At 45.1% G+C, this 12,423-nt stretch overlaps 1 protein-coding gene across 1 annotated transcript in view; it reads right to left on the bottom strand.

Annotated features, from left to right (window-relative positions):
* Positions 1 to 2,867: 2,867 nt before the first annotated feature.
* Positions 2,868 to 12,423, bottom strand: part of LOC143842872 (cytochrome P450 2J5-like) — a 30,756-nt gene continuing 21,200 nt past the window's right edge. Inside the window, exons 7-9 of the mRNA XM_077348161.1 lie at positions 12,188 to 12,375; positions 11,013 to 11,154; positions 2,868 to 4,591 (exon numbers count right to left, since the gene is read on the bottom strand). Coding sequence (XP_077204276.1) covers positions 4,401 to 4,591; positions 11,013 to 11,154; positions 12,188 to 12,375 — 521 coding nt within the window. The 3' untranslated portion in view covers positions 2,868 to 4,400. The remainder of the gene's footprint in view (positions 4,592 to 11,012; positions 11,155 to 12,187; positions 12,376 to 12,423) is intronic.

The following is a 12,423-nucleotide window of genomic DNA, read 5'->3' as shown; positions in this document are numbered from 1 at the left end:
ATCAGCCCGATGTCATTGCCCAGGTAGCAGTGCTTGAGAGCCAGCATGGTGTAATATAGGTTTTCTCAACCAGTTTTTTGTGAAGCCCTGGTGTTTCTTGATGGCCCTGGAAGGGTTTCCTGAATGGGTGGTTGTTAATTTATTTTTATCTATTTGTTGTTATTAGGTGCGAAGTCGTGTCCGACCCATCGCGACCCCATGGACAATGATCCTCCAGGCCTTCCTGTCCTCTACCATTCCCCATTTAAGTTTGCACCTACTGCTTCAGTGACTCCATCCAGCCATCTCAATTCTCTGTCGTCCCCTTCTTCTTTTGCCCTCGATTGCTCCCAGCATTAGGCTCTTCTCCAGGGAGTCCTTCCTTCTCATGCGGTGGCCAAAGTATTTGAGCTTCATCTTCAGGATCTGGCCTTCTAAGGAGCAGTCAGGGTTGATCTCCTCTAGGACTGACCGGTTTGTTTGCCTTGCAGTCCAAGGGACTCGCAAGAGTCTTCTCCAGCACCAGAGTTCAAAAGCCTCAATTCTTTGACGCTCGGCCTTCCTTATGGTCCAACTTTCGCAGCCATACATTGCAACTGGGAAGACCATAGCCTTGACTAAATGCACTTTTTTTGGCAAGGTGATGTCTTTGCTTTTTAGGATGCTGTCTAGATTTGCCATAGCTTTCCTCCCCAGGAGCAAGTGTATCTTAATTTCTTTGCTGCAGTCCCCATCTTCAGTGATCTTGGAGCCCAGGAAAATATCTATACATTTTATCTATACATTCAGTTTCAAAATATTTAGTGGATGATTTTACCTTATATGTTAAATAGCGGCCGCGACTGACCGCGGCCGCCGTTGACGCGGCGGGGGCGCCCAGGAGCGGCGCTGACCCACCTGCGTCAGCAGGCCGCGCCGCGGCGCGGGAGAGAAGGGCGGGGCCGCCGGCTTTAAAAGGCCACGTGGAGGCGGACCCGTCCTCTTTCCTCTTGGACCCGCGCCTGGACAGTTACCCTCCCTCCCTCCCTGTTATTTCATTGTTCGTCGCAGTCGTGAGGCGCGTCATGCAAGGTGGGGAGCCTGTTGGCGGGGAGCCCGGCTGCGCACGGGACTCCCCGGAGTAGGGGGTCTCGCTAAAGAGACCGGCCAGAACCGGGCGCGGCCTACCCGGCTGGGAGGCCAGGGGCCCGGGGCCAAGCGAGAGGGTGAGGGCCCTATGTAGGCGGACGCCTGTGGGGCCCTCAAAGGTCGCTTCCCAGGGACGCCGCGGCTGAAGGCATCCCATCCTCCCGGCTGGGAGTGAGGTGTGGAGCCGGAATGCCGCGGTGAAGGGAGTCAGCCGGCCGGCTGACGAGGAAGGGGCTCCCCTACCTGCATGCAGGCCAACCCTCCCAGTTGGAGGGTCTTTGGGTTAATAAACGGCTGCGGCCAATTTGTTGCCAAGATTGGGTCTGAGTCGTTACTGGATTAGTCGCCCCCTGCTAGTCAACATGATATGTTAACCTCCCAAAATGGGCAATGTGGGGCCTGGAGAGGGGCAAGAATTCTGCACAATTGGGCCACTTCTGGGGTTTCTTGAAGCCTGAAGAACCTTTCAGGAGTTTCTCAATGATAAAAAAGTTGAGAAAGGCTGGTGTGGTGATTAAAGACAGCAGCCTCTGATATGGAGCTTGATTCCCTACTCCTCCACATGCAGCCAACGGGGTGACCTTAGCTTAGTCACAGTTCTCTTAGAGCTGTTCTCTCAGAGCTTTCTCAGTCCCACCTTTATCACAGGTTGTCTGAGTAAAGAGAGGAAGGGAAAAGGTATTTGTAAGCTGCTTTGGAACTCCTTCGGGGAGTAAAAAGTGGGGTATAAAACCAGCTCTTCTTCTTCTTCCAATTTCTGGCATCATTTCGGCTTCAGGGCTTTCTGTGCAACCACTCCCCTGTTGACAGTGTTTTGTGGTGGGCAGAATGTTTGATGAAGAATGCAAACGGGTTCCGGTTCAAAGTAACGGGGCCTATGAGCCAGTCAAAGTCTCCCAAGGTCACTGAAATACCAGGGGGGGTTGGGGAATAAAAGGCAAAGGCTGCCCTTCAGAACGGCTGCCCAATAAGGGAATTCATTACTTGTGATTCAAGAAATGTTATTTACATGATTAAACATGGATGTGGCTTGGGGTACATTGGAATATCCATGAGACTGCTAAAAACCAGAATTATGGAACACAGATACTGGATCCGAAATCGGGTCCCAGATGCTCCAATGGTCCAGCACTGGATCGAATGCCTACACAATTTAGATCAGTGGTCCCCAGCCTTTTTATCACCGGGGACCTGTCAACGCTTGACAATTTTACTGAGGCCCGGGGGGGGGGGAGGTAATCTTTTGCAGAGGGACGCCACCACCGCCTGAGCCCCTGCTCCACTTGCTTTCCTGCCAGCGCCCCTGACTTCCCGCCACCCAATAGGGGCGCTGCCAGCAGCAGCTGTGCAGTGCCACGCCGGGGGGGAGCCCCAGCCATGGCAGCTGCCAGAGAGCACCAAAGGTGAGCTGGCGGCAGAGAGGCAGGGCAGCCCCCCAGGCAGCAGCTGGGGAGGAGGACGAGGAGGAGCCACGGCCTGGTACCGACTGATCTCCGGACCAGGACTGGTCCCCGGACCGGGGGTTGGGGACCACTGATTTAGATAATCTTTACCTTTTTGGTTTGGAGACCATTGGCCCAAGTCTTCTGCCAGCTCCGCTTGCAGCAATTAGAATGTTATGATATTTTTCATCTTGATACAATCGCACCTAAAGGCTTAAATCCCAATTGGGATCCAGTTGTATCCATGGCCCTTTAACCAAGGTTATTAGTCACATCTGTACCTCATTTGTGGGGGAACTATCTATAAAATACGGTATATAGAATTTTTTTTATTGTGTATGTTAGGAAATACAACTCAATAACATTGGAGCAGGTGCCTATGAGATACCTTCTAAGTTGATTGGTATTCTGCCTTGTTCAAATTGAGGTATGTTTTGAAGCACATTTCATTTAATTGTATAAGCTTATGAATAACATGTTTGTATGGGCAAAATTGTTAATGTGAATATATACATGTCTTTCAGAATATACATAGACAAGCAATCACTGAAGAAATATTGGGGAAATGGGTCTGAATACCTGCCCCCCACTGCTACTGTGCCTGAACCGATCAGGGTTCACAGCTGAACAATAGATTCTTTTAATTTCATTTGTTTTAACAGGAGGTTCATAAAAGACTCTTGCTTGAGTTTGCTTTCTCAGGTGGATGCACAGCCAACATTGGCCAGATTGCTCATTCCCATTACATAGACCTCCCCTTATTAATGAACTTAATTATAATTGATTCATTAATTGTTGACGTATTAATTAACAATTGAATAGTAGCATCTCTAAAGATCAAAGTAGAAGTAAGGCTTGCTTTGGAATATACTACTGAATAAGCTTGTTTTCTTACTTAGTTCTGAGAAATGCCTGGTTCTACATGTCCCCAAAACTGTATATTCTTAACAGCCCTCATAGTTCAGAGTTGCTACCAAGGAAGAGTGGTGCTTCTATGCAAAGGTAGGCAGAGGCAAAGACTTATGAGGTAGAACTTCTTGGGGTCACCAAGAGTTGGTTGTGATTCAACAGCACCCTTTACCTTTTTGACTTCTGTGCAGCACATTTATTTTGATTTATTTATTTATATTTAAATTTGTATACCGCCACTCCCAGCAAGGAGGCTCATGGCCATTCACAATAAGAATAAAAACAGCATACAGTAAATCACATCCTTAATAATAAGCCTAAAAAAAAATCCTCGATTACCCCAAAAACATCATTGAAACACCATAGAAAATGGCAGTATACACTATTTAACATTAAACCCTTCTCCTCCTTAACATTAAACACATTGAACCATTGGCAATATAGAATGGCAGTTTGGTGGAATAACATCGGGTTCCTGGTGCAGTTTAATTCCATGCACCGGAACTGGGGGGGGGGCAGAATCCTACCCCCCAGAATCAATGCCCGGCCCTAACCAAACGCCTGGTGGAAGAGCTCTGTTTTGCAGGCCATACGGAACTCAAGGGCTCCCATCAGGGTCCGCAGCTCATCTGGGCCCTGGTTGAGGCCAGGCATACCTCCCGGGGCCCCAGGACTCTTGGCAAATTCATACCCACAGGGGGGCATAAGGAACTAGGCAGTCCCGTAGGTAATTTACATGCAGACTTCAAAACCACTAATAAGATTACTTATCAGGCAATAGTAAGAATTTAGCAATGGCAGTTCTACCTAAATTTACCTTGAGGAAGCATCTGTCGAGTTCTGTTACAGAAAACAAGGACTGAATGAATTGAGCAGGTGAGAGCAAGGGTAGGATGAAGCAAAGGTTTTGATGGAGAAATGGAACACTCTGATTTCTTTCGTTTATGATGAACTGCTGCGGGGAACAGCACAGAGCTTATAGGGGCGGGGAGCTACTGATACACCAACTATTGGATCTGTGTTGAGTTCCTTCACTCCTTCTGGCAGCTGGAAAGTGAATGCCCTCAGCAGGTTGGCAAAGAAGATGAAGATCTCAACCCTTGCCATCTGCTCTCCCAGACAGACACGGGCCCCTGAAAAGGAAACAAAGGAAGGCAACATGTGAGAGAGCTATTAGCATGTATTGTCTAGACCAGGGGTAGTCAAACTGTGGCCCATTTGCTGGCAGGGGCTCGTGGGAATTGTAGTCCATGGACATCTGGGGGGCCGCAGTTTGACCATGAGCTGATGGGCCGAGACTTGTGTTGCTGCAACTATAAGTCCTCCATACCAAATGCCAAACTTTCTCTCTTCCTAATAAAGCTATTTAGATTCCCTATTTCTTCCTGTAGAGCCTCTTGTGGCGCAGAGTGGTAAGGCAGCTGTCTGAAAGCTCTGCCCATGAGGCTGGGAGTTCAATCCCAGCAGCCGGCTCGAGGTCGACTCAGCCTTCCATCCTTCCGAGGTGGGTAAAATGAGTACCCAGCTTGCTGGGGGGTAAACGGTAATGACTGGGGAAGGCACTGACAAACCACCCCGTATTGAGTCTGCCATGAAAACGCTAGAGGGCGTCACCCCAAGGGTCAGGCATGACTCGGTGCTTGCACAGGGGATACCTTTACCTTTACCTGTATTTCTTCCTGAGATGCAGCATTTGCCCGGCTGAAGTGCTTAAACGGGAAGAGTCCTCTCTCCACGGAGAAGGATATTCTTTACTTGCAGAAAGACCCACATTCCATTCCTGCCTCCTTTACTTAAAGCTCTCGGGAAACAGGGGAGGTCTTCAATATCCCCATATTCTTGCTCAAGATTGCTCTAGAATGTTAGGGACTTTCCCATTTAATTTATCTCGAAAGGAATTTGAGGTGCTTAAGCTGTTAAAATCAGACCCTAATATTATTATCAAGCCAGCTGATAAAGGGGGTGGCATTGTTGTTATGAATTGTTGTGATTCTAAAAATGAGGTCATGAGACAACTGAGTGATAGATCTTATTATAAACCTGTGAGTTATGATTGTATCAACATGGTCATGAGAATTATAAGAATTGTAATTCATGAAGGTCTGGGACTGGGTTACATTAGTAAAAATGAAGCTGTGTTTTTGGAGAATAAGTATCCCAGAATACCTCACTTATATATATTGCCAAAAATTCATAAACCAGATGACCAATTGTATCACAATGTGGATCGTTTCTTGAACCTCTTGCTAAATTTGTGGATTTTTATATTCAGCAAACTTTTTTCAAATTGTGAGACCCTGCTTAAAGATACTACACACTTTATTAATTTAATTCATAAATTAATCATTCCGAAAGGGGCAATCTTACTATCCATGGATGTGACTTCGCTTTATACAACCATCCCTGTAGAAGAAGCCAGAGTGGTAGTACAGAATGCACTGGACCAGAGGCAAGAACTGAGACCACCAACTCATTTCCTATTGGATTTCTTGGATTTAATTTTGGAACATAATTATTTTGAGTTTGATAGAGAATTATATTTACAGGTACAGGGGGTATCGATGGGGTCCCCAGTAGCACCATCCATAGCTACTTTGTTCATGCTAGATTTTGAAAGCAAATGGCTTCTGAATGAGAATCTTAACCCATTCAAATCAGACATATGTTTTTACACCAGATTCCTTGATGATATTTTCATAATTTATTTAAATGTCGAAACTGTGATGCAATTTATTGAGTGGTGTAATAGCCTGCACCCTTTAATCAAATTTACAGGTCAACACAGTTCTTCTCAATTAGCCTTTTTAGACACTTTGGTTACTTTTGGTCCCCAAGGTAAACTTGTCACAGCCTCATATAGGAAATCTACAGATAGGAAGACACTGCCTCATTATAAGAGTTTTCACCCCTCACATCTAAAAAGGAATCTGCCCTATGGGCAATTTCTAAGACACAAGAAAATAAACACTAAAGATGTATTGTATGAGGAAGGGTCTGAGGCAGGGGTAGTCAAACTGCGGCCCTCCAGATGTCCATGGACTACAATTCCCATGAGCCCCTGCCAGCAATTGCTGGCAGGGGCTCATGGGAATTGTAGTCCATGGACATCTGGAGGGCCGCAGTTTGACTACCCCTGGTCTGAGGCATTATCATTAGCACTAAAACAACGTGGATATCCTGAAGGAGTGATTTCTAAGGCAAGGACCCGAGCTAATTTGAAGGGAAGGGAGGAGCTGCTTCAATATGGCCAACGTAGAGAAAACATGAAATTCACCTGTGTGTTTGATTTTTCTTATTTTGCCTCAGATATCGACAAAATATTGCAGAAACATTGGCATTTGATTAGTGACATTCCAGGTTGTGAAAATGGCTATAGATTAGCATGGAGGAGAAGTCATAATATTGGAGAGTTGGTAACAAAGAGGGAACAGAATAAGGAGGCAGGTGAAACCACTTTACCGGTTGGAAACTATAGGTGTGGCTCATGTATATGCTGCAAGTACTTACTACAAATTAAAGAATTTGAACATGGTTTTTCTGTTAAAATCAATCAATATATTCACTGTTTGAGTAAGAATGTAATATATGCTATAAGATGCCCTTGCTCCAGATTGTATATTGGAATCAGCTCTCGCCCCCTGAGGATACGAATCCAGGAGCACTTGAGTAGACTAAGAAATCACCTTATGGATGCACCTTTGGTCAGTCACTTTGAAGAAATGGGACACGCGCCAGAAAGCCTGCAATTTTTTGGACTTGAACAACTCCATCATCAGGGACGCAATAAAACAGACATGAACAGACTCTTAAGACAACGTGAATGTTTCTTTATATACTCTTTTGATACACTTAGCCCTAGAGGACTGAATACTTCTTTAGAAATGTCTTGCTTTCTGTAAGTTTTGACTTTGGAGTACTTTTGGATAATAGTAGTGTTTCTGTAAAAGAGTAGTGTACCTTTAAGAATGTTACTGTGGGGCCTGTTAAGATTTTGTATTTATACCTGGATAGTAGCCCTAAATCATTGGGAATGTTTTTTGACTGACATTCCCCACAATACTTTACAGAGCTGGTGGCCTATTTATATATATAAATTGGTTGATAAGAGTATAAGGTAAGGTGTGATACGACAAACTGGTTATGGAGGTATGTGGGAGTAATTCTTTCCTGCATTGTTTAAACTTAAATTTAATTTTATTAATTTATACATTTTGTATTTAGGAATCAACCACTGAAGAAAAATTGTGAAAACGGAGTATATCTAGAAACCGTTTTGGTTGGTCCTTAAAAAATTATTGATATATAAAATTTATTGTACCAATTGCCTTGGAAAGGTTCTGTTTTTCTCTGTATATGCTCTAGAATGTCAAGCAAAAAATACAAAAGTGAAGAAGTACCTTGTTATGTCCAAGCTAGCAACATTTAACACATTTTACCTTTCAGTTGGTCTATATCTAAAAAAGAAATGGAGGCAGTGAAAGATTTTATTTTCCTGGGCTCCAAGATCACTGCAGATGGGGACTGCAGCAAAGAAATTAAAAGACGCTTGCTCTTGGGGAGGAAAGCTATGGAAAATCTAGACAGCATACTAAAAAGCAGAGACATCACCCTGCCAACAAAAGTGAATCTAGTCAAGGCTATGGTCTTCCCAGTTGAATGTATAGCTGTGAAATTTGGACCATAAGGAAGGCCAAGAATTGAGGCTTTTGAACTCTGGTGCTGGAGAAGACTCCTGCAAGTCCCTTGGACTGCAAGGCGAACAAACCAGTCAGTCCTAGAGGAGATCAGCCATGACTGCTCCTTAGAAGGCCAGATCCGGAAGATGAAACTCTAATACTTTGGCCACCTCATGAGAAGGAAGGACTCCCTTGAAAAGACCCTAATGCTGGGAGCAATTGAGGGCAAAAGAAGAAGGGGACGACAGAGAATGTGGTGGCTGGATGGAGTCCCTGGAGCAGTCGGTGTGAGCTCAAATGGACTCTTGGGAATGATAGATAGATCATTCTGGTAGATGAACCCACAAGAGGTTCAGCCATACTGGACTTAATACTGACTAACAAGCAAGAGTTGGTGGATGAGGTGAAGGAGGTGGGGACCCTAGGGGGAAGTGACCATGTCCTCATAGAATTCCTTTTGAGATGGTGAGCCAAGGAAACTTGTAGCCAGACGCGGATGTTGGATTTTCGTAGGGCAAACTTTAATAAACTCAGAGACATGATGAGTGTCATACCATGGACGAGAATGCTAGAAGGGAAGGGAGCATGTGAAGGGTGGGTGCTACTCAAACAAGAGCTATTGCATGCTCAATCAATGACTATCCCAGAAAGACGAAAACACTGTAGGAGCTCTAAGAAGCCTATTTGGATGAACAGAGAACTTCAAGAGGAACTAAGAAAGAAAAGGAAAATGTTCAGGAAATGGAGGGAAGGACAGAGCTTTAAAGAAGAGTACCTACAGGTTACTAGGCACTGTAGATCAATCATCAGAAAGGCCAAAGCTGAGAGTGAGCTAAGATTGGCCAGGGAAGCCCATTGTAACAAGAAAAGATTTTTCAGTTATATGAGGAGCAAACGTAAAGTAAAGGAGGCAATTGGCCCACTGTTGGGTGCGGATGGACAAACTCTAACGGAGGATGCAGAAAAAGCAGAAAGGCTTACTGCCTATTTTACATCTGTTTTTTCCCACAGGTCAAAGTGTTTAGGCACATCTAGAGATGGCCGTAACAAAAGGATAGGGTCTGAGTGGCAGGTTAACATGGATAGAGAGGTTGTCGAGAGGCATTTAGCTGCTCTGGATGAGTTCAAATCCCTTGGTCCGGATGAAATGCACCCGAGAGTGCTCAAAGAACTTTCCAGAGAACGTGCACAGCCCTTGTCCATCATCTTCGGAACCTCTTTAAGGACTGGAGATGTCCCGGAGGACTGGAAGAGAGCAAACGTTATTCCGATCTTCAAAAAAGGGAGGAAGGATGACCCGGGAAACTACAGACCAGTGAGTCTGACCTCTGTTGTGGGGAAGATAATGGAGCAGATATTAAAGAGAGCGATCTGCAAACATCTGAAGGACAATTTGGTGATCGAAGGAAGTCAGCATGGATTTGTCTCCAACAGGTCCTGCCAGACCAACCTGGTTTCCTTTTTTGACCAAGTAACAGGTTTGCTGGATCGGGGAAATTCGGTTGATGTCGTTTACTTGGATTTTAGTAAAGCTTTTGACAAGGTTCCCCATGATGTTCTGATGGATAAGTTGAAGGACTGCAATCTGGATTTTCAGATAGTTAAGTGGATAGGGAATTGGTTAGAGAACCGCACTCAAAGAGTTGTTGTCAATGGTGTTTCATCAGACTGTAGAGAGGTGAGTAGCGGGGTACCTTAGGGCTCGGTGCTCGGCCCGGTACTTTTTAACATATTTATTAATGATCTAGATGAGGGGGTGGAGGGACTACTCATCAAGTTTGCAGATGACACCAAACTGGGAGGACTGGCAAATACTCCGGAAGATAGAGACAGAGTTCAACGAGATCTGAACACAATGGAAAAATGGGCAAATGAGAACAAGATGCAATTTAATAAAGATAAATGTAAAGTTCTGCATCTGGGTCAGAAAAATGAAAAGCATGCCTACTGGATGGGGGATACGCTTCTAGGTAGCACTGTATGTGAACGTGACCTTGGGGTACTTGTGTATTGTAAACTAAACATGAGGAGGCAGTGTGATGCAGCAGTAAAAAAGGCTAATGCCATTTTGGGCTGTATCAACAGGGGCATCACATCAAAATCACAAGATGTGATAGTCCCATTGTATACAGCACTGGTCAGACCACACCTGGAGTACTGTGTGCAGTTCTGGAGGCCTCACTTCAAGAAGGACGTAGATAAAATTCAAAGGGTACAGAGGAGAGCGACGAAGATGATCTGGGGCCAAGGGACCAAGCCATATGAAGATAGGTTGAGGAACTTGGGAATGTTCAGCCTGGAGAAAAGGAGGTTGAAAGGGGACATGATAGCCCTCTTTAAGTACTTGAAAGGTTGTCACTTGGAGGAGGGCAGGATGCTGTTTCTGTTGGCTGCAGAGGAGAGGACACGCAGTAATTGGTTTAAACTTCAAGTACAACGATATAGGCTAGATATCAGGAAAAAAAATTTCACTGTCAGATTAGTTCAGCAGTGGAATAGGCTGCCTAAGGAGGTGGTGAGCTCCCCCTCACTGGCAGTCTTCAAGCAAAGGTTGGATACACACTTTTCTTGGATCCTTTAGGATGCTTAGGGGTAATCCTGCGTTGAGCAGGGGGTTGGACTAGATGGCCTGTATGGCCCCTTCCAACTCTATGATTCTATGATTCTATGATAGAGGACAGGAAGGCCTGGAGGATCACTGTCCATGGGGTTACGATGGACAACTTCGCAACTAACAACATACCCCAAAATCATCAAACTACTCTTTGTCATAAAGTTTTGGTAATTCCAAAAAACATTCTGTCCTAGAAGAAAGGATCCCTCAGTGTAATCCTCCAGAGAACCCTGTGAACAGCTGTCAATCACATTGTGGACTTACCTGCGCCAAACGGAAGAAAGGCTTCCCTTTCCACAAAATTCCCGCCTTTGTCCAAAAAGTGATTGGGGTTGAATTCCTCTGGTGTTTCCCATTGCTTAGGATCAAGAAGAACAGAACGTAGATCCGTTATAATAACAGTCCCCTGGAAGACAGAAACCGTTGCTTCAGGATGTATACATTCAAGGCCATTGCTCTTGTCTAGTCATTGTCCCAGGACAAATATTTGCTGTTTCTCAGGATTGTTTGAGGTCTGGCAGGAGATGGGGGGGGGCAACATTTTGGCACCATCACAGCCATGACGACACGGAACGATTATGCACAATGGCGGCCTGGTTTCTCGGAGCGAGGCAGCATGTCCCGCCATTTCCTTTTTATGCGCGGGGGATGAAATTCCTCATATTTATATCTGTGGACCTAATGAGTGGCAGAGGGGGTTGGCTTCTGCCAATGGGAGGGTTCCTGCTGTGTGTGGGGGGAGGGGTTTGGCATCCCTGTCATTTCCGGACCCCCTCAAAGATTCGGAATTGCCCAGCCATTTCCAGCTTTTGATGACCCAAACAGTAACAAAAATTAAAATGATGAAAATAAATTAATGTAGCAACAACAGCCTGATAGTTAATGTTTGTAATTTTGAGACCCCCATTAGAGCTTTTTTGAACCCCCAAATTGTCCACGACTGTTTGAAAGATATTTGCAAACAGAAAATGAGATATGCAGAGGCAGGAACAGTATTGGAAAGGAACTGGATCAATTTTACGTACTCTGTTGGCCACAATATACCAATAAATAAATAAATACCCCGTTTCACTTCCGGGTTTCCCTCTTCAGTCCAATTAGGGATGCCAGCTCTGGGCTGTGCAATACCTGGAGACATTTGGGGTGGAGCTGAAAGTGGGTGGGATATAGGGCAGGGAGGGACTTCAATCATGCAATGGGGCCCACCCACGAAGTAGCCATTTTCTCCAGGGAAACTGATCTCTGACACCTGGAGATGAGCAATGATGCCAAGGGATTCCCAAGTCCTACCTGGGAACTGCCAACCCTGGGCTCAATTGGGAAGCCAGGAGATTTCAGTGGGAATATAAAAACGACCCTCCTTCTTCTTTTAGACATATACATCTTTCAGAGATATTACTCTTAGGATCGAGAAGGGCAACCAGAAGCATATCCTGTACCTTTGGGATAAGGAAACCACGCATGTTCACATCTTTTGAACATTGTCTGGGGAGTCCTAACAACAAGATATACTTGAAACGCATGATCTCATGTATCACAGCCTTCGTGTAGGGCAGTTTCTTCTCATCTTGGTAGTGCAATAGTTGAGAGGAGCCTAAAACATCTTGGATCTCCTTGTGGACTTTCTCTGAGGAAAACAATTTAAAAAAACCCGTCATTAATCATCCAGCATTTT

The sequence above is a fragment of the Paroedura picta genome, chromosome 8, assembly GCF_049243985.1.
Source record: "Paroedura picta isolate Pp20150507F chromosome 8, Ppicta_v3.0, whole genome shotgun sequence".
Lineage (NCBI taxonomy): Eukaryota > Metazoa > Chordata > Lepidosauria > Squamata > Gekkonidae > Paroedura > Paroedura picta.
This window is presented reverse-complemented; position numbering and strand designations above follow the sequence as displayed.